At 43.7% G+C, this 25,651-nt stretch overlaps 1 protein-coding gene across 7 annotated transcripts in view; it reads left to right on the top strand.

Moving 5' to 3' along the window:
- The window catches only part of LOC144005296 (uncharacterized), a 60,951-nt gene that overhangs the window by 21,603 nt on the left and 13,697 nt on the right, over nucleotides 1-25,651 (top strand). For all 7 annotated transcript variants that reach the window (XR_013279536.1, XR_013279537.1, XM_077503411.1 and 4 more), the window contains 22 exons: nucleotides 5,274-5,411; nucleotides 5,532-5,648; nucleotides 5,724-5,816; nucleotides 6,918-7,138; nucleotides 7,233-7,426; nucleotides 7,511-7,747; nucleotides 9,384-9,613; nucleotides 9,722-9,886; nucleotides 11,077-11,154; nucleotides 12,779-13,150; nucleotides 14,852-15,196; nucleotides 15,622-15,957; nucleotides 16,125-16,256; nucleotides 16,684-16,836; nucleotides 16,903-17,019; nucleotides 17,099-17,272; nucleotides 17,816-18,020; nucleotides 19,288-19,442; nucleotides 19,525-19,637; nucleotides 21,127-21,208; nucleotides 21,299-21,436; nucleotides 21,700-21,862. Coding sequence is in view for 5 of the 7 variants with exons in the window: in XM_077503411.1 (XP_077359537.1) it covers nucleotides 5,274-5,411; nucleotides 5,532-5,648; nucleotides 5,724-5,816; nucleotides 6,918-7,138; nucleotides 7,233-7,426; nucleotides 7,511-7,747; nucleotides 9,384-9,613; nucleotides 9,722-9,886; nucleotides 11,077-11,154; nucleotides 12,779-13,150; nucleotides 14,852-15,196; nucleotides 15,622-15,957; nucleotides 16,125-16,256; nucleotides 16,684-16,836; nucleotides 16,903-17,019; nucleotides 17,099-17,272; nucleotides 17,816-18,020; nucleotides 19,288-19,442; nucleotides 19,525-19,637; nucleotides 21,127-21,208; nucleotides 21,299-21,436; nucleotides 21,700-21,862 (3,958 nt within the window). In the remaining 2 variants the exon portion in view is untranslated. The remainder of the gene's footprint in view (nucleotides 1-5,273; nucleotides 5,412-5,531; nucleotides 5,649-5,723; nucleotides 5,817-6,917; nucleotides 7,139-7,232; nucleotides 7,427-7,510; nucleotides 7,748-9,383; nucleotides 9,614-9,721; nucleotides 9,887-11,076; nucleotides 11,155-12,778; nucleotides 13,151-14,851; nucleotides 15,197-15,621; nucleotides 15,958-16,124; nucleotides 16,257-16,683; nucleotides 16,837-16,902; nucleotides 17,020-17,098; nucleotides 17,273-17,815; nucleotides 18,021-19,287; nucleotides 19,443-19,524; nucleotides 19,638-21,126; nucleotides 21,209-21,298; nucleotides 21,437-21,699; nucleotides 21,863-25,651) is intronic.

The following is a 25,651-nucleotide window of genomic DNA, read 5'->3' as shown; positions in this document are numbered from 1 at the left end:
TTTTAATGACAGGAAACACAAGACGCCTCTTAAAGAGGGATAAAACGCTGAACAAAAAGAGCTCCAAACTGGAGAGACAAAGAGGGCACTCAAAAACGGGGATAACAAAAAGCGCTCCGCTAGGGAGGAAAACAAGGGGCAAACTAAGGGCGCAAGACAAGGCAAGGCAAAAACAAGGACTGTGGTTCAAGGGCTGTGAGGACGCTTCCATGCACGGGTTGTGACACTTTGGCAAACTGCAGGTGGTGGGTGATGGCTTTTATAGACCTGGTGATCGGTGGCAGGTGGAAACAATCATGGGCGTGGACCGGTGATTACTGTGCAGGAGGAAGGGCAAGTGACCTGAGGTGAGAGGGTGGTTAATGACTTCAAAATAAACCGGAAACATGAGTGCAAAAATAAAAGCATGACCAGCGTGGCGGCGTGACAGTACCTCAACGGCTGGCTCCTGACGGCCCAGGCAAGTCAGGATGTTCCTCATGAAACTCGTCTATGAGGGAGGGGTCTACGATGAATCGGGAGGGCACCCACTGCCTCTCCTCTGGCCCGTATCCCTCCCAGTCCACCAGATACTGACGTCCCCGGCCCCGCTTTCTGACATCCAACAACTTCCTGACCTTGTATACCGGGCCCCCCTCCACCATCTCCGGAGGGGGCGGCGCAGGCTCGGGCGGGACCAGGGAACTGTCCTGGACTGGCTTGACTTGGCTCACGTGGAAGGTGGGGTGGGTGCGGAGGGACCGAGGCAGGCGAAGGCGCACGGCGGCAGGACCTATGGACTTGGCAATGGGAAACGGGCCCACAAATCTTGGGGCCAACTTTGGACATGGTACCTTGAGGTGTAGGTTCTTTGTGGACAGCCAGACTCTTTGACCCGGCTGGTACTGTGGCGCGGGCCTCCTCTTCCGGTCAGCAGCTCTTTTCATTCTGTCCCCTTGACGCTGTAGTGCCAGTCGAGCTGCTGACCAGATTCGGCGACACCTGCGGACCATTGCGTGGACCGAGGGCACTGAAGCTTCCTCTTCCAGGTCCGTGAAGTAGGGAGGATCGTAGCCGTGAACACACTTGAAGGGCGTGATACCTGTAGCAGATGTGGGGAGAGAATTGTGCGCGAGTTCGACCCATACCAGATTTTTGCTCCATGATGATGGGTTTTGGGAAACCAGGCACCGGAGTCCTGTCTCTAACTGCTGGTTGAGGCGTTCCGCTTGTCCGTTGGCCTCCGGGTGGTACCCGGAGGTCAGGTTTGCCTTGGCCCCTAGAGCTTTGCAAAACTCTCTCCAGAATCTTGACACGAATTGAGGTCCGCGGTCTGACACAATGTGTCGAGGGAATCCATGGACCCAGAACACCAGGTCAATCATGACTTCTGCAGTACGTTTGGCTGAGGGTAGCTTGGAGAGTGGGATGAAACGGACCATTTTTGAAAAGCGGTTGACAACAGTGAGAATGGTGGTTTTACCGTGTGAAACGGGAAGTCCAGTGACAAAGTCTAATGATATTTCGGCCCAGGGTCTTGAAGGTACAGGGAGCGGTTGAAGAAGGCCCATCCGTGGTTGTGTCGATGTTTTGTTTCTGGCACATACTGGGCAGGCCTTGACGTACTCCTGCACCGAGGCCTCCATGGAAGGCCACCAGAACCTCCGGGCGACGGCAAACAGGGTCCTGCGGGTTCCTGGGTGGCAAGACAAACGAGAGGTGTGTGCCCAATGGATCACCTGAGCTCGCAGGGTTTCTGGTACATAGAGCCGTCGTGGTGGACACTCCTTGGGAGGGCTCGTGTCTTTGAGGGCCTCCTTGACCTCCTCCTCGATTTGCCAGGACATCGCGCCTATTACGCAGTCTTTGGGAAGGATGGGTTCAGGTTCGGTCACAGTGGTATCAGGATCATGAATTCGTGATAGTGCGTCAGCTTTGATATTCTTGCTTCCTGGTCTGTAAGTCAATGAGAAAGAAAATCTGTTAAAAAAACAATGACCATCTGGCCTGTCGGGGTTTCAGTCTCTTGGCTTGACGGAGGTACTCCAAGTTGCGGTGGTCGGTCCATATGATGAAGGGGTGTTCTGCGCCCTCCAGCCAGTGCCTCCACTCTTCGAGGGCGACCTTGACCGCCAGAAGTTCTCGGTCGCCAACGCTGTAGTTGCGTTCGGCTTTGGATAGTTTCCGGGACAGAAATGCGCATGGGTTAACCTTGCCATCCTCCTGGCAGCGTTAGGACAAGACGGCTCCGACTCCGAGATTGGAGGCATCCACCTCGACCACGAATTGGCGCCTAGGATCGGGGACTCTGAGTATCGGCGCCTCTGTGAAACGCTTCTTGAGCTCTGTGAAGGCGGCGTTGGCTTCAGGGGTCCAGCTGAAACGTAGCTGAGGGGAGGTCAAGGCATGTAGTGGAGCAGCGATGGTGCTAAAGTTACGAATGAAGCGGCGGTAGAAATTGGCGAAGCCCAGGAACTGTTGAACCTTTTTTCTTGACTCCGGCGTGGGCCAATCTCGCACCGCGCTGACCTTTTCCGACTCCATCTCGACCTTCCCAGGAGATATGACAAAGCCCAGGAAGGCAATAGTGTTCACATGGAAAAGGCTTTTCTCTGCTTTCACGTATAGTCGATGCTTGAGAAGACGTTGCAGGACTTTGGTCACATGTTGTTGATGAGTATTCTGGTCCGGTGAGTAGATCAGGATGTCGTCCAGATATACGTAAACGAAATGGTCTATGAAATCCTTGAGCACGTCATTGATCATGGCTTGGAATACAGCCGGCGCGTTGGTGAGTCCAAATGGCATGACCAGATACTCATAGTGGCCGCGGGGAGTATTGAAGCCAGTCTTCCACTCGTCTCCTTCCCGAATCCTGACAAGGTGATATGCATTCCGAAGGTCCAACTTGGTAAAGATCTTGGCCTGTTGCAACTGGTCGAATACAGATGACATCAAGGGCAGAGGATATCGATTCTTGAAAGTTATTTCATTCAGGGGGCTGTAGTCAATACAAGGCCGCAAGGAGCCATCCTTCTTGCGCATGAAGAAAAAAACAGCTCCAGCTGGCGATGAGGATGGCCGGATAAGTCCGGCTTTCAAAGACGTGTCAATGTATTCGTTGAGGGCTTTGCGTTCGGGCCCCGAAACAGAGTACAATCTACCCTTGGGGATGGTAGATCCCGGGATCAGCTCAATTGAACAGTCGTAGGGTCGATGTGGAGGGAGTGACAAGGCCTTGGATTTACTGAACACCTCTCGGAGATGATGATAACATGTGGGAACGGTGTTCAGGCCCGGGTAGTCACGGTCGGTCGCGAGGGTCACCTGGCGGACGGCAGCTGAGGGTGCATCTGCCGCTGGCTGCTCCAGCCCATGGTGCTCACATTCCTTTCCCCATTCCAGGATTTGCCCAGATCGCCAGTCAATGCGGGGGTTGTGCAAGCGCAACCAGGGATGTCCCAAGACCAGAGTGTGTGACGGGGATCGAAAAACATGGAAGCTAATGTGTTGTCGGTGCTGTCCAATATGGACCTCGAGAGGCTCTGTGATGTGAGTGATAATGAACAAGTCCTTCCCATTGAGTGCCCTGGCCCTCATATTGGTGGTAAGTGGCTCCGTGCCCGCCTGCAACTTTTCCACTAGTCCCCAATCCATGAGGCTCTCATCTGCCCCGGAGTCAATGAGGGCTGGCAAGTCTGTGGTGATCGCATGGCATGAAATCCTGACGTGAGTGAGTTTTCGGTTCTTGAATTGCGTGGGAGAGTCGGAACTCACCGAGGAGCCTCTCTTGGTGGGGCAGGCTCCCACCAAATGGCCTTGTTCTCCACAGTAGTAGCACCGCCCCTCCTGGCGACGTCGCTGGCGTTCGTGCTGGGTCAGTCGGGCGCGGTCAAGCTGCATGGGTTCCTCGTCACTCTCGCCGGCTCTCCCCGCGGTGGACGACTGGGGAAGCGCACGTTGTGGAGACTCTCTTGCCGATGGGTGCCGGAGGAATCCAGAGGAGTCCGCTGGTCTGCACGAGATCTCGCCTCCGATGATCCGTGCGGATGGCCAGCGAAATCAAAAATTAAAAAATGATCGTAGAGTGCTGTGTCGTTCCAGCCACTCTTGGCTGCTAAAGTTCGGAATCGGATGGCATAATCGTTGACCGATTCTCTGCCTTGTCGAAGATTACTGAGTTCTCGAGCCTTCTCTCGATCCATGTCGACTGGATCGAAAACATGGCGGAGAGCCATGCAAAACCCGACTGTGGTTGAGCCATGCCCAAATGATATTCAATAAATGTCCTTCATTTTCCTTACAATTTTTACATTATTCTCAATTCCAATTGCTGCCTAATCTATAATACTGTATATAAGCACAGCTGTGTCACCCATAAGGCAATAATAGGCTGAACACACCGTGGCACCACAAAATGTTATATACCGGTAATTTTAATAAAACTATTTATTACTCCTAAGTTTTAAAAGTGAAACACTTACATAAATTCAAATGTAAAGCAATGCTCAATATTACTGCAAATAACAATTGCTATTCCCTTTTTCACCCATGTGTACTTCAGATTTTTAACCCTGTGTGTTAAAGTTCAAATTCTCTAAAATTCACATCAGCGTTAGTGTACAGATTATCATTATTATTAATACATCATGACGCAACATTCTCACATGGCATATTTAACTGCAGTTTATTGCTTCTTTGCCTCTGCTAATCAGCATTTCACTAATTGTATCTACTATATTATGCATATGTGAAAAAATACTTTTAAATATTTACATTCTAATTATTACATCATTATTAAATTTTATTTTACATTTTAAATTAGATGACATGTCACCTGGGCGGCACGGTGAATGAGTGGTTAGCACGTCCGCCTCCCAGTTCTGAGGACTCGGGTTCGAGTCCAGGCTCCGGCCTTCCTGGGTGGAGTTTGTATGTTCTCCCCGTGCCTGCGTGGGTCTTCTCCGGGTACTCCGGTCTCCTCCCACATTCCAAAGACATGCAAGGCAGGTTAATTGGGCGCTCCGAATTGTCCCTAGGTGTGCTTGTGTGTGTGGATTGTTGTTCGTCTCTGTACCCTGCCTACTGCCAGCTGGGATAGGCTCCAGCACTCCCGCGACTCCTTGTGAGGAGCAAGCGGTTCACAAAATGGATGGATGGATGGATGGACATGTCACCTTGAAATAATACATTAAAGGTTATGGTAAAAACAACACAATTCAATTTCAAATTCAATTTTGTAAGTATATGTAAACAGACGCAAACATGTATTAGCATTTTTGTTCTTCTTCTAGACCCAGAAAGACATTCAAGGAAGGTTGCGGGTCGGCAACCAAGAAAAGCTGAGTTTCTTTGGGCACATTCTATTCAATTCATTGCACACAAGTCAGCAAGTGATAAAAGTTCAAGCCAACATCACCCATCAGCTCCAGGTCAATTAACCTCTGACACTATGTGACAGTTTGCAGCATATCAGATATTTTCTGCATGGTTTTTGTGTGCCTTTCTACTGGATGAACCCTCTGACATGTTCAACATTTTTGCTGTTCCAGCTGCAAATCCCCTCCTTTGCTTTGGTGGAGGGAGATGTATATTGGAGCCCAAAAAACAACACAGAATTTGATTATCTAGTTCGAGGGAGACTGAAAATTGAGCGACAGGAGTGTCAAGTGAGTAAATTGTCATTGACGTAAAATTGTCATGTTTCAAATACTTGCTTTTTTGAAACTCCATTTTCCTTTTAGCTTTCAATGCAACTCAATGGAACTTCAGACAGAATTCTTCTTTATTCATCTCTCAGGCATCCTTTCAAATCTAAAATTCCCAAATCTCTAGAGGTGGGTTGATTTATGCTATTTTATTATATATTTTTTGACCGAACATATAATGTGAAATGTGGCATTCAGGAAACAATCTAATCCAAGTGGAACAACCATGTGGAAAATTTCCTTTGCAAAAAATATTGATATCTGCAACAGCGATAATCAAATCCATTTTATGTTATGTTCTACTTCTAAAACAGAATAAATTTGTTTATAAAAATCTTTTTTTTTTGGTGCAAATTTATCATGATTAGAAAACTAAGAAATCAGAGTAAATTAATTTTAGAATAAAGTTGTAACTTGTAACATGAAATGTGGAGAAAGTCAAGCACTCTGAATACATTCCTGATGCACTGTCGACAGACATCTATAAAAAGTCTACACAGCCCGTTTCAAATGCCAGCTTTTTGCGATAAAAAAAAAAAAATTCAATCGTTTGAAAAAGTTTTCCACAGTCAGTGTCACCTGAGTAAGATTAACTTGACTGAAAAAACAACTGCGATAATGTGGTTGCAAAAGTGTGCATACCCGCTTGCTTATAACTGGGATATGGTTGTGCTCAGAATTAGTTAATCAGCTGGGATAGGCTCCAGCATGCCCGCGACCCTCGTGAGGATAAGCGGTTCGGAAAATGGATGGATTGATGTTCAAACTCATTTTAAATGGGAATCACTGTACACCCTGCGACCATTTAAAGTGCCTTTGATTACCGGGAACCCTGAATCAAGTTGAGATTTTCTAGTAGGCTTTTCTTGCCTGTTTTTGCTGTTTGGCAGAAACCTGAAGGTTTTTCTGCTAACACCATCTACAATAATTCCCTCCACCTTAATCAAGTCCCTAGTTCCAGCTCAAGAAAAACAGCCTGAAAGCATGATGCTAACAGCCAACCATGCTTCACTCTAACTGGTGTTTTTTTTTTTTTTTTTTTTTTTTTTTTTTTGGTGTTGAGTAGTGCTGTGTTTACCTTTTGGAATTATGGAAAAAAAAATACAATTCCACCGCACATTAATTGGATCATAACACATTTCTCACATGCGTTTGTAAGCCTTGGTATGTTTATCTATTGTTATGACCAGTGAGTGCATAACCTGCTGATGCTGTGATTTTCACGTTTAGGCAAAAGCCACTTTTGTCATGTTCACACCTCCTGGTGGAGGAAGCAGCTCCATTCGTGTGATGGCTGATGAGAAGGACAAGATGATATTGGATGCCCAGATCTTGCACTCACTTCTGCAGGATGACAAATCTGTGCTACTGAGGTTCAATTTATCGCAGAGTTTGCTGCATGGATTCACTGACGTGCATGTAAAAATGGCCACCAACATGTCGCGACACAGGTATGTATTGCCATCCAGTTCTCACTTGTTTCCCCCACTTGATCAGAAAGTCTGGATAGCTGGATAGTTTTCATCTTCACTTCTGGCCTTCTAGTGTGTCTCTACATGGTTCATATGCAGAGGGACGCAGCACTCTGTTGGCTCAGGTGAATGGGTCTCGAAGGAACAACAGTGGTCTTCAGGTTGCAGTGTCAGGAAAGCTGAGGCATTCAATGACTAACCTCGCTATTCTGCCCTGTATCCTGGGATTAGATGGCATAGTGGGCCTGTCTGACACCATTACTGAAGGTGAAATTAATCTTGATTTTTTATTTTTTTTTGGTTGTTGAAAATTCTTGATCATATTATTTCAAATTCTTAAAATCATTCTAGGGCAAGTACGAGTTAGAGTGGAGGAGACTTATTACAGCATGCAGCTGAAGCATCAGGAGGAAAAGGAAGAAGTTATTGGCATGTCCGAAAAGAAATTGCCTCCCACCCGTAGTTGGATGTGTGTTCTGTCGGGGGCTGAAAATTTCTGTGTGAATGTGAGGAGGCACTTGGAGAAAAAAGGGGCTGGTGAAGTCCACATTCAACTGTCTCACTCATCCCAACTACTCAATGCCACAGGTAATCAGTAACTATCACTTGATTACCCATATTTACCCATTCAGAAGTGTCTTGTGATATGAGCTTAATTTGTTCTTTGACCACACTTAAAACACTTGTATTTTAAGCCGAGAGCTGGACACTTCTGTGTCCCGTTATTGACAACGTTCAGCTTTTGCCAAGTGTTTCTGCATATTCGGCGAATGCTTTATGACGCAAAGCCTGGCAAAAATGCATAGAATGAGAAGGACCGTCTGTACTCACCACGATTGCCGTGTGCACTCCCTCATAGTAATTGTTGGATGTCGGCCGCCGTCCGTCGTCTACCTGCCCCTCCCTGGTGTCAAATATTTTCCTGGGCCAAATTTGGTTTCCAGTCCTTCATGGCTTTTGACATATTTGTTTTGCCTCAGTTCAAAGGTCATTGCACTGCTTCTGGTGTGCACACCTTGGTAACCTGGATGGATTATAATTAGGGCTGTCAAAGTTAAAGCGTTAATAGATTAATTAATCACAGAAAATTGTCGCATTAATCACGTATTAACGCTGATTAATCGCACTTTTTTTTGACCGCACTTGAGCCTTGAACGTAACCGCGGATGGTTACATTGAAGGCTGCGCAGGTCAGTGATGAGGTAAATGCACGGCATTTCCTACGCCTGTTGTTCCAAAATGAGCAGGGTGACTCCAGTTGGTGTGCTCGGTGGTAAATTTCGCTTTAAAAAAACACCCAGATGGGACTTTAGATAAAACAAAAGTCATTTGCATTTAATTAATTAATAATTGCTCAATTGCACCCAGTTGATATGATGCTCTTACTAAATTTACGTCAGCATTCAGCACTGCAATATCTTTGCAATATAATTGCTGAATTGCACCCAACTGATATGATGCTGCTATGTTTTGAGCAATATGCACGTGCATGCAATTGCGTACATGCATTTAATCAATGTTTGCAAATGACTGAAATAATAAAATGTGTTAATGTCAAAATATTCCGGTATTTTGTATTTATTTTATATTACGTGAATATGCAAGTAATTTAGCTGATTAATCGTGATTAATCAAAATTAAAAAGTGTGATTAATCAGATTACAAATTTTAATCGTTTGACAGCACTAATTATAATACAGATAGGCTACACAGATATACATCGAGATAGTCGCAATTCGTCAGTAAGCTGCAGTAGTCTAATAAAAGTGGATCTTTGCAGAGGATAAATAATATATGCCTATGAGTAGTTATATTATTGGTCTGTATCCGTTTCACATTGTTTGTTAGCATTAAGCTAAACAAACTCTCCCAAGGCAAACTTTTGTGGTCGTTTTAACAGTGTGGTTGTTGACTCTAAACATCAACTTGGAAAAGGCAATAAACAACATGAGCCCCTGTTTTGATTACTTGTTTACTATCTGCCAAACTCCTGCTTGTTGTGAAGTGAGGTGAGTTTAGCTAACTCCTATTATACGGAATGCATATATCAAATTGTTGCTCAGAAGTCAAAGCAAACAATCGGCCAAATGATGGCTCATATCTCGAAAAACTTGCACGTAGGGTCACTTGTATCTCAAGGTACCACTGTATTTCTGAATTAACTTTCCATTTGGTTGAACAATAGGACGTGTAAACAGCCGTTCTTGCTGTGTGACTCTATTAGGTCTACCTGCGAGCAGTAGTGTCCAGGTGAGTTGGAACCAGGAGGAAAGTAGATTGTCAGCCTTTGCAGAAATGCAGGCTGGACCTGAGCATTTAAAAGCTGAGTTGAATGGTGGCAGGACAAACCAGCTTGTCCCACGATGGGAAATCCTCTCAGCATTGCAGCACAGAGTCAAAGCACTCCAAAGAAGCGGCATACCAAGTTCCATGCAAGCCACAGCACATTGCCAGGTGTTCAAAACTACCATTTTTCTTGTTTTCTATTAATTTCAGTATCGAACATGGATTTTCATTTGATGGTGCCAGTTTCATTGTTTGTTTGTTTTTTCCTTTTAACAGATAGATACCACTGGGTTGGACGCAGATGTGGTATTTCACACAGAAGAGAATAAAATGATTGATGCCCTTTTAGTAGTTGGAATAAAAAACAGCACAGCTGTATTCATAGCATCTCTCTGGCAACAGATAAAGCTGTTGCAGGGGATCATACCTGCCATGTTGCAGGTCAGTTTTATCGGCTGTACACACTATTGCCTTTTCAAAGCATGACATGTTTTGTACCCTGAAACAAACAAAGCACATATCAACACGTTTAGCCTCACAAGTGATTTCTCACTGTTAGTAACAAGTTGATTGAAATAAATATGACAAGCAGGTATGGATCGACGGAGCGCTTTTCACAGTCCATCTTCAGAAAATAGTAGTTGTACACTAGAGACTACAGTATGTCAGCAATACTCACCGTCCACGCAATCACGCCAGTTAGAAGAAAAAAATAATAATGGTGCAGTCTTATTCTATGGTTGAAAGGAAGCATATTTTCAACTCTGCTTGAACTGACGTTTTCCATCAAGGTGTAAATGTTAGTATATTTGACTTTCCGAATAGGCCTGTTGTGTAGCTTGAGTACAAGGTGATCATCATGTGTCTAACCTAATTGGGAATAATTAAAAACAAATCTGCTGCGTTAGATTGTTAGGCTAAAACTCAAATTGGCTTGCTGATTCCACAATTGCAATCAGTCTTATTTTTTCCTAGCATGTCAAGTTTTTTTTCCTCCACAGCTTACCTTTGGTAAGCTGAGCTGATTATGCGATTGGACTAATGATCTACAACTATGTGACAACTTATTTGTGCAGTCACAATTAATCAATACTATCAATATGTGCAAACAGGAAGCTAGCATAATAGCCTTTGTAAAAACATAATAGTGTTAAATAATGATTGCAATCATGCCTGTTTCTATAGTATTGGATTTTTTTTTTAAATAGAAGAAACACTTATCTGTCAAGTATAGTATTTTTCTTTTCTTTTTTTTTAAAAGCGTGAATCTGTTGTTGAGAAAACTTGCCATGAAAAACCGAGATCAGTTTTGGATTCTGCACCCAAAAATTAGTTAAAAACAGCTGCCAGACCTAACTCAACAAAAATTGTGTTCCCCAGTGTAATCCCCCATCATTTTAAATAATCATCTTGCATTTGGCACTCATCATTTTATAGGTTGTTTTGAATAGATGTTTAGGAGAATTGCCGTCAAGTTTTCACTGTAACCACATAAAATGATCATGTCGGAGCCTTGAGTTTGACATGTTTTGTTGTTTCACATCTGCTATGTGCTATCCTACAATGTTATTTTCTTTTCTAGTGTCTGCTTTCAACAACAAAGTCTGACAACAGGGGGTTTGTTTTCACAGATGAACTGCACAGGGGTCACGGCTGCAGCCCATCTCTCTGCGCAGTGCTATGGAGACGTGGCAGGTCACCCAGTGGAGGTACGAGCATCTCGCTCTCATAGACCCCGTAACAGGCTCTGTTATGCGTTGGCATTTGCATACCTGGGCCTCAGTGCAGAAGCTAAAGGCTGTTTGAGTCCTAATGGTCAGAGAGAGTTCAAGGCTAACCTCACACATTCTTCTGTGATGCTGCTAAATTATTATGGCCAGCAAAATCTGGCCTCAGGCTGCTCCTCCAGCTCGGGCCTCAGAGGTGGGCCTTGGGGATTGGGTTGGTGGTTGGCCTGTGAATAACAGACATGAATTTGCGACTGAGAGCGGTGAACGGTGAGCTTTATGGTTGGCATGGACAACTTGCGTATGGGGGTTAAAACCTTCTACACAAGGCTGTGATGACTGGTCGCATGAGGTTCGATAGCTGGTGTCACATCTGGGCAGATGTCAATACATCGTGGGATTCAGTCAGCTCCAGTCTGCTGGTGTCTTTGCGATGCAAAGGGAAGGGACAGTTAGTGTTGGAGCAGATTAGAAGACTCAGTGAGGATGTACTGCAGAAGTCGTCTTTAACAGCACATGGACAAGCAGTGAAAGATGGACTGAAAATTACTCTTCACTTCCAAAACCAACAAGACTCCATCCATTGCATCTTCTCTGCACTACTAAAGGAAAGCAAGGCTGAACTGAGCTGGGCCTTCCAGCATCAATGGGCCGCCCTCTTCTCCATCTTACCAAACATAATGGACATTCGAGGTTCTGGTCAGCTCCACAGCGGTAGTGCTCAAATTTCTGTCCAGACCCGCTCTGCTCAATCAGACATCACCATGACCTTTGAGCCATCCCTTTCGCTCAGAATGACACTTCACCAAAATGTGACTCGTGCAGTGCCAAAGGCAATCACTGTGGATGTGCTGTACACAGCTGGTCAAGCCAAGTTTCAGCTGGAAAGTGATGCGTGTTCCATGCTTCTGCTGAATCAACAAAGGAGAGAAGAGGACAGGAGGCGCCACTGGAATGTTTTTGTTCATCAGCAATATGTCTTTCTGAAGGTTAGACAGGAAATAAGATGTGGGTCAGAAATCTTGTTTCCCAGCTGAAAGAAAGCAGCAGAGACATTTTCATCCTGGAGATGGCTCAGTACTTTCTATTTGAGTAGAAATTATGTAGTAGACTTCCTCTAAAATTACTGGAACAGTAAGGCTGAAAACATTTGCATTTGATGTGGAAAGATAGAGTGAAAAATGTAAAGATTTTATTCAATATCTCAATGAACATAACGATTAACAACATTTTGACAACATGTTTTCTGTAGATATTTGCCCTCGACTCACAACATAAAAACAAGGTTGATAATAGAATGCATAGATTACAAAATCTTCAGTTTAATCAAATTAATGCACAATATTATTGCACCCCACAACAAAAACGACTACATCTAGTATTTTCTAATGTGACAGCAAGCACGTGACAGGGGCCGTGCCCTGGTGTGGACGCTTTAGAGCACCACATTGTCACGGGGCTTTTCCACACCACATTTAAGCGTTTTCATTTTCACTTTACAGGGACTTTAATGGCATCTTCTCAATGCAAATTATATTGCTTTTATTGTACTAAATGATACTGTAATTTCCTGTTTCTAATTTTACTACTCTTGTTTTTGTTGTAGACACACCTACCCTCACAGACATCAATGAACATCTCCATCAGTCATTCTGGTTCCTCTACAAATATCAGCATTGGTCTCCTGGTTCAGGATAAACAGAAAGGCAGCGTTACATTGTCGCTTGCCTTTCAGCCTAGTTTTAGTTTGAACGCATCAGTCCAGCACTCTATAGAGGCAATACAAGCACTGGGCTTTCCTTCTAATGGAACAATGGTCACCAGTGTCTCAGCTGCACACCGACCTGTTGTAAAGCTTGGTATGGAGATTGGAAACTGCCACTTCACCGGCCTTTTGGAGAAGTGCAAATCTTCAGAAGCAGAGAACAATGGATTTTCTTACAGTCTAAATATGGCCAACTACTGCCCTGTCTTACAGGTAAGAAATAATGTACTGCATTTTAAGGCTTTTCATTTGGCTTACGCAAATACAACAGCAACAAAACATTTTTATGACACAGCCCAGTTCTACAACATTAAACTGCAACCATAACAAGAAACCTAGTGTTGACAATGGCAATTAAAAAAACAAAAACGCAGATAACAATGACAATCAAAATGGAGAATCAATAGCCTTGTAAAGACTGAATTTACTCATACAGTTTTTTTCTTATTCACCTGTTTAGGTGTACCTTAAAGTTCTGCCCTATGAGTATGTACTTTGTCTACCCAGGGGTCACCTGGGGATCCGCAAGCCCCTAACATAGGTGTCCGAAAAATAATTTGCATGTCATTTCATTTAAAAATGTGCTACTCCTACCTGCCTTAGCCTTGGGCAAATTTAAAAGAAATTGAGAACAAAAGGTGGATGTTTTTGTGAATATAGTTTTTTATTTTTTATTTTTTATTTTTTTTAAGAGGGAATATATACATCTTTTTCAGAATAAAAGCTTGTATTTTTGAAATTCACTGTGCTCGCTTTGCTGGACCGCGGTTGACGGCTTCTTTCTTTGGTGGTGGTCCTTATGCATGCCAGATCCATCGCACCAGCATCTACTGAAACTCAAACAGAATTTGCCTCTCCCTCCCACAGCCCCTTGAATCAGTGGGTGCTGGTGTCTGTGGATCTCACTTTGCTTTATCTATCCTACCTCTCTTTAGTTTTTCCTCTGGTCACTTGAGATCTCAATTTATTGGAAGTTTGAGGTTTCTGGGGTTGGCATAAGTCTCTGGTTTTGTAACCACGCAGGAGGGGTTTGGTTGGTGCTGGATTTCACTTTGATGGATTGGATGTACTGGCTTCTATGGATCTCACTCTGCCTCATCGATCCTTCCCTCCTTCCTCTCTTTAGTTTTTCCTCTGGTCACTTGAGATCTCAATTTATTGGAAGTTTGAGGTTTCTGGGGTTGGCATAAGACTCTGGTTTTGTAAGGGGTTTGGTTGGTGCTGGATTTCACTTTGATGGATTGGATGTACTGGCTTCTATGGATCTCACTCTGCCTCATCGATCCTTCCCTCCTTCCTCTCTTTAGTTTTTCCTCTGGTCTCTTGAGATCTCGCTAATTTGTTGGAATTTAGAGGCTTCCGGGGTTGGCGTAAGACTTTGATTTTGTAACCATGGGGAGGGCAGGAAGTGTTTGGTCGGTGCTGGATTTCACTTTGATTTATCTTTCTTTTCTCTTTATTTTTTCTGACCTTTTCTCTGGTCTCCTGACCATTTGAACCTCACGACTCTGGCAAGACTCTGAAGTACCTGGTTAAGGCGAAGGGTAATGGGATATTTATAAGTTTTAGGTGAATTAATGAGTATAAATTTATACGTATTTGCCCGCACACTCACGCTCACGCACGCACGCAAACGCACGCAAGCAAACGCACACGCACACACACATACACACACAAAATAAAAAAAAAAAAAAAAAAAAAAAAAAGAGCAATGATGATAAGACGTTGAATCGGTAAGACTACCGAATGAAAAAAAAAAAAAAGGATTATGAGAAATTTCTCTCGTAAGGTGTCTCTGGACTGAAAAAAAAAAAAAAAAAAAGAGAACCCCTGGTCTACATGTGTGTGACAGATATGCAAAGAAAGCAAACAAACCACAAAAAAATGTTTCTAATCATGTTTCCTCTTCCACAGGGAACACTCATTCCTGTGACCCTGGTTCTTCAGGGGTCTTTGTCAGGGGTCCAATGCAGGCATATGATCAGCTCCTCTCTGAGGGCAGACAACCAGGAGCTCACTTTTGAGCTGCAGGAGTCCTGCAGCTCCCCACATCTCTCTGCGACCCTTACACACACTTTTTCAGGCTTGAGAAGCCGAGGTGTTCCTCAGATGATCATCTTCGGGGCCACTGCCCCAGGAGGCACTGAGCAGACTGGGGCTCTGTTCATAAAGGTTGGAGCCTGTCAGATAAGGTTTGTCGAGGACCGACACAGGTTGCGGCAGTTCTGGGCTCTGCATTCGAATTGCCCAACCTTGCAGGTATGGTTTTGGGGAGTAATAGTACAAACATTTACTGACTTTCAGATGATTCTTATGGAGCCTGAGACATGACAAAAATGATTAAATTGTGGCCATGAAACACTAAATTGCGGACATAAGTATTTATAATATGTGCATGAAAAACGGATTATTATATTTGTAGGTTTAATATCATTCACACAAATGACTTGGAAATCTGGGTTAGCAATTGGAGCACACCTTTGCAAGTAACTGCTACGCAATGTACTTAAGGTCAGCTTAGCAATTTATGGACATCTATCTGCACTTTGTGGCAATAATTTTGTATTTTGAGGCCACAAATTGTCTATATTGTGGCCACAATTAAAAAATTTCTGTCCTCTAAGTCATGTCTGGGTGTCTTTTCTCCTAGTCAAAAGTCAGTGGCTTTTGTTATTTCTTCACAGGTTCATTTGAATGGATCAGCCTGGCGGGAGGGTGAGAGTAAATGGGCAGCCGTGGTGGACGCAAATTTGGACGGGAAAAGGAATTTCCTGCAGCTGGTTGCACAGTTATGGCCAGAATTAAAAGTGCAGGGTGAGCTTAGGCACAAGCTTCCTGCTCTGGGAATTTTCCCTGAACACAGCAAAGTGATGGTAACAGGCAAACTTGGGAAACAACAATATGCTACAGAGGCCCTCCTTCTATTTGATGAATGTGCTGCGAGAGCCAGAGGATTTGTGATGTTGCATTCTGGCCTGCAGGGGTCACTTGAGTATCGCAATAACTGCAGTATAATTCAGGTAGTGTGTGTACAAAATGATGATAATAATAATAATAATAATAATAACAATAATAATAATAATAATAATAATAATAATAATAATAATGCAATCAGATTTCCTTTTTCGCAGTTGTTTCCTGTTTGGTTCAATTTGTCACATGCTGACTTCATATTTGTGCTTTATAGGAGTGGGGTAGTCCAGACATGATGCAGGCCTCTGGGTCCTTGACTGTCACCCAAACTCATGCGGAATCTGAAGTCTCCATGGCGATTGACAATGCTGAGTTACATTCATTTGTCAGTCTGAAGAAAACCAAGGTTTGAAAATCATAAATAACTCGAGAAAGCATTTTCTGTATACGTTGCACATGAAAGCTGAAGAACACTGAACTGAAATGCTGTGGAAATGAATTGCTGAAATGTGGACTGTGCGACTTGAAATTGCCTGAATTGCTTGAATCGGTCAGGAAATGTGGAAGGGGGAGGTAAATATATTAAATATTGCATAATGTGAGAATTTTATTGTTAAAATGTGACAAAACGGTCAATGTTATAATAACTGTATATGTCTTAAATGAGCTGGTTTGCATGGTTTGAATCAGTCAAGAATTGTGGATGACAAAGGTAAATGTTTAAAAACTATTTCTTAATTTAGGAATTTTATTGTGAATGTGTCAATGTTCGTCTGTATTCATCCAATAAGGACATAAAATTAGTATAATGTCATATGTTTTTTTCTTTTCAGGCACAATATGAGGCATTGCTCCATTTCAACCACTCAGTTCCCCTGTTAAAGAATCTCGGTCTTACGACTAATGCTGAAATGTCACTCGGTGCTGGGAATCATGGCAATTTGTCGTATTATTACAGGATACAATACAGAGCACAAAACCAAAAGGTAAGAAGGTTGTGGGATGTTTGGTTGTACATTTTTAAGCTCAAAATGACCCTGTCTGGATTACAGTTAAATCAAGAGACGATCATGAATAAAGCATTTCACACGGTTATTGTGAAGAGTCATTTCAGACATACACTGAGCTACCTGAATACAGTGGGAGTCCCTGGAGACAGTAGTATTCAGGTAGATTGGGACAGTCAGTCACTAACTGATAATTAAAGAGTCCATATTTTAGACATTAAAGTGTGTATTGATTGTGCAGGTGGAGATTGGGTCCTCTGAAGGGAAGGCCTTAACTGTAAAGTCCCGATTTGGACATCAGCAAGCAGGACTGAGACTAAATATTAAATGTTTCCCAATGACCAAAGAGATAAGAGCAATCACGTGGCACAATTTCCCGTGGCTACAGCAAAGAGGAATAGCACACAATATCGAGGTACAGTACTACAGTATATGTTGTAACATTACAATGGCAGGCATTTAAACCAGCCATTTAAGTAAAGTTTTTTTTGCGAAGAATATACTTATAAGCCACTAGATGCAGCCCACGCAATATTATAGCTTATCATATGTGCTTATTTCATGGATTTTTAAGTAATTTTTATTTAATGGGTTTTTACAGTACTTTATGTACAGGCAACTCTGAATTTAGAGTTGTGCGCCTTCAGTATGTGTGCTGCAACATTACTGACAGGACAGAGCACTATTGGATGTAGATGCAGCGTAATTAAAGGCAAGAAGAAGAGGCAAAGAATATCCTCAATTTCTTTAAGGTCTAATAACAGTCACTGTTCCCACATAGTAGAGATAATATATGCCTAGGAGTGTTGTAATGTGTTGCTGGCTGCTTATCTGTGTTAAATTAGCAATTGTTTGTTAGCACGTCTATGGTGTTCTGTATTATATTTTTACATGAAGCTCATTGCCTAACAAACGGTATGCATCATTTCATTCTTGTTTACATGTATTTGTCTTGAAGGTGTTATGTTCCATTCAAAGGATGCTGTCCCAGCTTCAGTCCAGGGTTTGTGTTACTCTAGACGGGCACAAGCTGCTGGATTCGGGTGTGAATGTGAGCTCAGGTGATGGACGTCTGGCTGTGCTTTTCTCCTGCTCCCCCACGGCTTCAAATCAAACATGGAAATGCTTCAATCTCACCACAACAGTGACGGTGCACTTTAAAGGTCAGATTATTTTATCATCAGCTGAAATTGATCTTTATTGCTCTAAAAGCGAGGTAGTTTTATGTTACATTTGATTTCACTGTGTTTTATTCATAAAATGTTTGCAATCAATCAATGGCGGCACGGTGAAAGAGTGGTTAGCACGTCCGCCTCCCAGTACTGAGGACGCAAGATCGAGTCCAGGCTTCGGCCTTCCTGGGTGGAGTTTGCATGTTCTCCCCGTGCCTGTGTGGGTCTTCTCTGGGTCCTCTGGTCTCCTCCCACATGCCAAAGACATGCATGGCAGGTTAATTGGGCGCTCCAAATTGTCCCTAGGTGTGCTTGTGTGTTCCCTGCCTACTGCCCATAGCCAGCTGGGATAGGCTCCAGCACCCCTGTGACCCTTCTGAGTAGCAAGCGATTGGATGACGTTTATCATCATAAATCCATGTGTTTCAAATGTAATTTTGATATGGTTGTTTAGTACTCAAAAGAAGTGCAAACAGAAATACACTACAGTGGTACCAGATAGGAGTTAAATTTGTTCTGTGACCATGCTTGTAATTCAAAACACTCATCTCAAATCAAATCATCCTTCCACATTGAAATAAATACAAATGCCATTAGTCTGTTCCTGTGACACTACCCCAAAATACGACAAAAAATATGTTATTATGGGTGTTTTTAAAGAAGAATATTAAACCGTTTTGCCACATTTTTTGGCTTTAATTAAATTGTGCTTCTTCTTCTGGCAACCTGGAAGGCAGTACAATACAAACATTCAGATATACAGTACAAGGAGATGGTCGCAACTGCTCAGTCAACTGCAGTAATATTAGTTGTTCTTCACAGAGGATAAAGAATATGCCTGTGAGTATTGTATTATTGACACTGATGCTATTCCTTTCCTGTCTATGGTCTTTTGGATTGTTTGTTAGCACTAAGCTAAACTGATTTATTTGCCAAAGCTGAGTAGCCTATATGTGGTTGTTTTAAATACGCATTAAGATAATTATCATTTGTTTTGTGTTAGTTTGTAAACTTCAACTCAGAGTGTTTATGAAGAATTGTTCACTAAATCCACGCTGTCGCTTGTTGTGACGTAAGTTGAGTGTATCTCAAAATTTAGCTTGCAAGTCAATGCGAAAAAACATCAGAAAATGCACAAGTTGGGTCACTCGTATCTGTAATAGTGTGCACAGAAGTATTTATTTGGATTAAATCTCCATCGAATATGTCACACTTGTTGTCACCCATTTTATGATATGACCCGATATCTTCTCCACAGGTCCTGTAAGGAGCATTTCAGCGCATGCTCATAATCAAGATTGGAGAGTTCACTTGGTTGCAGATGTTTCAGGCTGGGGGCTACAGGGAGTATCCAAAGAGGGCAGAGTTACTCTCTCATGCACTACAAATGCCGACACCAGTCCTGCCTTGCAAGTAAATATTACAAACAGAACAGATATCATCAACGACAGAACTGTTTGTAGATTGCCACCCATTTCTGTGTTTGTTCATTGAGGTTGAAGCATGGGGAAAACTTTCTGGGTCACAGCTGAAGTGTTCCATGGTAATGAACCCTGAATGCACATCCTCACTTGCAATCATCATCCAAGGGCACCATCTGCCTAACAGGTAGGCATGGTGGTTCTGTTGTGATTGTATTGGTGTTCATGTTTTATGTTATGTTTGTTTTTTTGTGTTTCTGTAAAGCGCTTTGTGACAGCTCAGGCTGTTTGAAAGTGCTATATAAATAAGCTTGAGTGGAGTTGAGTTGAAAATTGGCTTCCACCTTACGTTTAATCACCTATCTGCTCTCACATGTATGAGCACGTATGCATTTTACATTAAAAAAAAAAGGCACACAATATTGTTTTCGATATCCCTGATATACAGTTTATATTCATGTACTGATATACTTTTTGTCCTCACTAGTAAGACAATTCAGGACACTAGTAGAACGACTGGGGCGAATGAGTACACCGTATTATACTAGTAATGTTTAGTTTCACTACTGTCTTCCACTTCTGCATGACATTTTTGCACACGAGTAGGACAACTTTGGCATACTAGTAGCACAACTACAGGTTACAAGTCAGGCAAAACTGTTCACTACTTGACATCTGTGCACTACTAGTACTATTATTGAAGTGCTAGATGTTAAAGGCACGGTCTTGCGTTTTCACTCAAGAAAATGCACTATATAAACACAGGATGTATACACATGAACTGCTTCTCAGTCTACACCGCTGGGCTTCTGTTAATCTATGGTGGTGATTTTTTCCTAAACCCCCAATCCCCCTAAGCCTGTATTTAGCAATTTTGTGTTTGTTTTGTCAACAGCGGGACGTTTCTGTGGACAGACAGTTGTTTACCCCTCCAGCCAATCGCAGAGTGGGGGTGTTTAGGCGGGGGCGGTGTCACAGACAAGGCCGGGCGAATTTGTCGGCTGCATGACGTCACTCCCGCGGCAACTTGACAGCTTGTACGGATTTGTTTTGATGTGAGTGAGTGAGTGAGTGAGTGAGTGAGTGAGTGAGTGAGTGAGTGAGTGAGTGAGTGAGTGAGTGAGTGAGTGAGTGAGTGAGTGAGTGAGTGAGTGAAAAAAAAAAATTGTGCGTGCTGTCAAGTTGCCGCGGGAGTTACGTCACGGCCCCGTCTGCGACACGCCCCACGCTCTCCTGAGTGAAAACGGAAGACCTTGCCTTTAACAAGAAGAACTTTATGTAATTAAAAAGTAGTTGTCAATTAGTGCATAATTTTGCCTCACTAGTAACATAGTTGTCCAACTAGTATGCCAAATGAATTGTAATAGTGAAGACAATGAGTGTACATGGACTTCAAAAGCGAATATAATATAATACTGTATAGGATCACAAAGCTGTATTCTGTTGTATGAATGGAAACAGCTAGAAACGCACGTTAATTGTACCTTCTACCATCTTCTTGCAGAATTGCCATGTCTGTCACTATATGTCACTGGTAATCACTGGTAAAGATAGATGAATAAAGATACGTCAGAATTTGTAGCAAATACATCATCATTTTTGACCAATTGGTCCATGAGGCGTGCCACAGTTTTTGATAATCACTGCAGTAAATGACAAAATGTTATTTTGTCCAGCAAGGACCTGCTGGTGAAGGTGGTCCAGAGTATTCCCAAGATGCAGATCTATTTGCCATCACAATTCAATTTCCACTCACAGGTTAGTTGTATGCTAAAACATGCTGCGTAATGACCAACTAAAGCGGATTTGACATTGCTAAACAAATGATGGGTCTTTCCTTCTGTCCAGTTGAACCAATCCCAGTCCAGCGTGGGAGGTTTGGTGGAGGTGTTGTCCGGCAAGAGGCGGCTGTGGAGCCTTGGGGAGTTGGCAGTGATTGACAGCGGATACAGACAATCTCTGGAGGTCAAACACTCGTACCCTCAGGTATTGTTGGGATGTTATACACAGACATTTTACTAGCTATTCCAAGCTTCACCTGTTGGTTCTCAGTGGTAAAGTTTTCTTTTCTTTTTTCTTTTTAAATACCATGACATGGTAGAGGAATGATATGCAAAAAAAACATGCTTACAAAGTGTGGCTGCTAGAGAAGGCGATACTGTCCTTCCAATATGATATCCCATTTACAAGAGTGCATCAGTCTTTGACAAATTCAAGTTAACTGATTACTATAATGCTGTGTTCTATAGTTGAAGCTGCTTCCAAGAACTGTTGCAGTGAAAACTCTGTATGAAGCCAGAAACTGGAGTTACCTAGTACAACATGGAGCCTTGTGGGGAAAGCAGGAGTTCAGTATGTCGGGGCTTTACATGGCACCTCCATCACTGGAGAGAGGAAATCAGACCCTAAAAGGTAATTAATTATTATGTAAAAATTACATGGAACCTCACAAATAAGAAACTCTTTTTTTTTCTTTTTTCTTTTTTTCTTTTTTTTTTTTCTTTTTTTTTTAAATTTATTTTATTTTTTTTTCATTTAATGAGTAAAAGATCCAGCTGCACTGCAGGGTAGTCAGCCAGTGAACTGCGTTTCATATTACAGTAGTGCCTTGAGCTATAAGGAGAAACAATTTACAAGTTTGTTTTAGATTGAGCCGGGGTTTTTTTTCTTCTTTTTTTTGGTTGATTTGATTTTTTTAAATTTGTATTGCTTTGATTTATAAACAGTTAAGATACGAGCACTCTCAGCACTGTGTGGTGTCAGTGAAATTTAATAACCACAACATGCAGCAGTTTAACAAACAATTCTTGAAAAGGAAGCTTCAAGCTGTATTGCCACTCCCAGATCACGTTTACCGTCAAACTAAAACATAACACACATACATGCTGTGAATTTAAAACAACACATCTAGACATATAGCAATAGCCATAGGCATATATTCTTTATCCTCTGTGAAGAATGACTTACGGCAATTTACTGAGTCTGTTTTGAACCTTTGAACCTCTTCTTCGTGTGTGTCTAACTGAATTATACTGCCCCCGTTAGCCAAGGTTCACACACCAGAAGGCACTGCAGTATTATAGAATGTCATTTATCTTATTAAAAACACTTTCTGTGTGTGTGTGTGTGTGTGTGTGTGTTGGCGTGATTTGAGATACGAGTTATTTGAGTTATATGAGTTGTCAGGAATCTTGTTTCTCAAGGCACCACTTTAAATAGTAATAAATAGTCCATAATATTTAGATCAGTTAACTCATTCACTGCCAGTCATTATAGAAAATTTTTACATTTCCAATACTCACGTGATATTCCATTCAATAATTATATATAAACCGAATCTACCAAATAACAGAATAGACTCCCTACTTTTTGTCCCGTCCCGTTCTTTTATAATTGACAGCAGAAAAATGTAGGTTTGCCAAAATACAGCCATTTCTCCCATGGACTCTGAAACTGTGTTTATTTCCTATAAAATGGGGCTATGATGTCATCTACCGGTGGTTGGGCATCAGTAAAGTTGTTTCCAAGTTTGATATTTACAGTGGAGCATGCTCAGATTCGCCCCCATTTAGCACCGCTCTAAAAAATACAATTGACAAGTATACTTGTCAAAGGCAGTGAATGTTAAGTACTTACTAATGTGTTACTGTCACGCCGCCACCAGAGTGGCGGGTCAAGCTTTTATTTGTCACAGTCAGGTTCCTGTTTTATTTTGAAATTACTAACTCTCATCTCATCCCAGGTCACTTACCCTTCCTGCAGCTCACTGATTACCGGTCCACGCCCATGATCACCACCACCTGTTCCCAATCAACCCGGACATAAAAGCCACCTGCATTCTCCCCTCCGTTGCCGAAGTGTCACATCTCAGTGCATGGAAGCGTCCTCACAGTCCTTGTTTCACAGTCCTTGTTCGATGTCTTGCCTTGCCTTGCCTTGTCTTGCGCCCTTAGTTTGCCCCTTGTTTTCCTCCCTAGCGGAGCGCCTTTAGTTGTCCCTGTTTTTGAGTGCCCTTGTTTATTCTCCAGTTTGGAGCTCTTTTTGTTCTGCCTTTTTTCCCTCCTTGAGAGGTGTTTTTGGTTCGAATTGATTAAAGCTGCAGCCTTGTTGGCCAACTGTCACTCTGCGTCTGAGTCCTACCTCCTCGCTTCGTGTCAGTACACTTCGGCCAGCATGGACCCAGCGGAGAAGTTGGAGGCTGCACTTCGACGACAGGCCGCCCGCCTGTCGCAGACAGAGGAGCTCCAGCAGGCGATGGTCACCCGGATGGGAGAGCTCGCTGGACAGGTGCAGGAGCTAATGAGCCACCTGCGACACTCCACGCCGGCCATCACGAAACCAGAGACCGCAGAACCACCGAACCCAACTCCAGCCTTGACCGGGGCGGGGTTGAGACTGGCTTCCCCGGAGCGATACTCGGGAGACCAAGGACAATGTCAGGCATTCCTGACCGAATGCGACTTACATTTTGAACTTTCGCCACAGGCTTTCCCCACCGACCGTTCCCGTGTGGCCTTCATGATTTCACATCTGACTGGACGAGCCAGAGACTGGGCCACCACGGAATGGGCACGGCACTCCCCGACTTGCTCAACTGCAGCCGGGTTTAGCAGGGCACTTCGTCTTGTTTTCGATTCCACCAACATGGATCGGGAAAAGACTCGAGAGCTAAGTAATCTCAGACAAGGCCGAGAATCGGTTAATGACTATGCGATCCGATTCCGAACTCTAGCGGCCAAGAGTGGCTGGAATGAGAAAGCCCTCTTTGATCATTTTTTGAAGGGGCTCTCCGCCGCTATGCAAGAACTCCTACTACCCGTGGACTTACCTAGCGACTTGGACTCGTTGATCTCGCTGGCCATCCGCATCGATCACCGACGGCGAGATCTCATGCACACCAGCGGTCACCATCGAAGGACCGGCTCCGAATTCTTTCGGCACCCCGCAGCAATGGAGTCACCACAAGGGGCGCCTCTCCAGTCGTCCACCATGGGGAGGTCCAGCGAGATTGGCGAGGAGCCGATGCAGCTGGACCGCGCCCGACTGACTCACCATGAACGCCAGCGACGTCGTCAAGAGGGGCGGTGCTACTATTGTGGAGAAAGAGGACATTTGGTGGTAGCTTGTCCCACCAAGCGAGGTCCTCCGGTGACTTCCGAGACTCCCAAACAGGTCAAGAACCGAAAACTCACGCAAGTCACGATTTCCGGCAATGCCATTTCCACAGACCTACTAGCTCTCATTGACTCTGGAGCGGACGAGAGCCTCATGGATTGGGGTCTGGTGGAAAGATTGCAGGCAGGCACGGAGCCACTTTCCACCCATATGAGGGCCAGGGCGCTCAATGGGAAAGACTTATTTCTCATCACGCATGTCACAGAGCCACTCGAGATTCACATTGGGCAGCACAGAGAACTCCTTCGTTTTCATGTCTTCCGCTCCCCATCACACACACTGGTCCTGGGACACCCCTGGTTGCAGTTGCACAACCCCCGCATCGACTGGCGATCGGGGCAAGTCCTGGACTGGGGAAAGGACTGTGAACACCATGGGTTGGAGCGGCCAGCGGCAGAGGCACCTCCCGCTGCCGTCCGACAGGTGACTCTTGTGAATGACCAGGAATACCCGGACCTGAACACCGTTCCCACCTGCTATCATCCTCTCAGGGAGGTGTTCAGCAAAACCAAGGCCATGTCACTTCCCCGACATCGATCCTATGACTGTGCAATTGAGCTGATTCCTGGGTCTTCCATTCCCAAGGGGAGATTGTACTCGGTTTCGGGCCCCGAACGCAAAGCCTTGAATGAGTACATCGACACGTCTTTGAAAGCAGGACTTATACGGCCATCGTCATCGCCAGCTGGTGCTGGTTTTTTCTTCGTGGGCAAGAAGGATGGTTCGTTACGTCCTTGTATTGACTACAGCCCTTTGAATGAAATCACAGTCAAGAACCGTTATCCTCTGCCTCTGATGTCCTCAGTATTTGACCAGCTCCAGCAAGCCAAGGTGTTCACCAAATTAGATCTTCGAAACGCCTATCATCTCGTCCGTATTCGTGCAGGGGATGAGTGGAAGACCGGCTTTAATACTCCCAGAGGCCACTATGAATACTTAGTCATGCCCTTTGGACTCACGAATGCGCCTTCTTGTCTCGGAAACTCTCAAAGGCCGAGCGCAACTACAGCGTTGGAGACCGAGAAT

The sequence above is a fragment of the Festucalex cinctus genome, chromosome 1, assembly GCF_051991245.1.
Source record: "Festucalex cinctus isolate MCC-2025b chromosome 1, RoL_Fcin_1.0, whole genome shotgun sequence".
Taxonomy (NCBI): Eukaryota; Metazoa; Chordata; class Actinopteri; order Syngnathiformes; family Syngnathidae; genus Festucalex; species Festucalex cinctus.
Note: the sequence above shows the minus strand (reverse complement) of the source record. Positions and strands in the feature narration are given on the sequence as shown.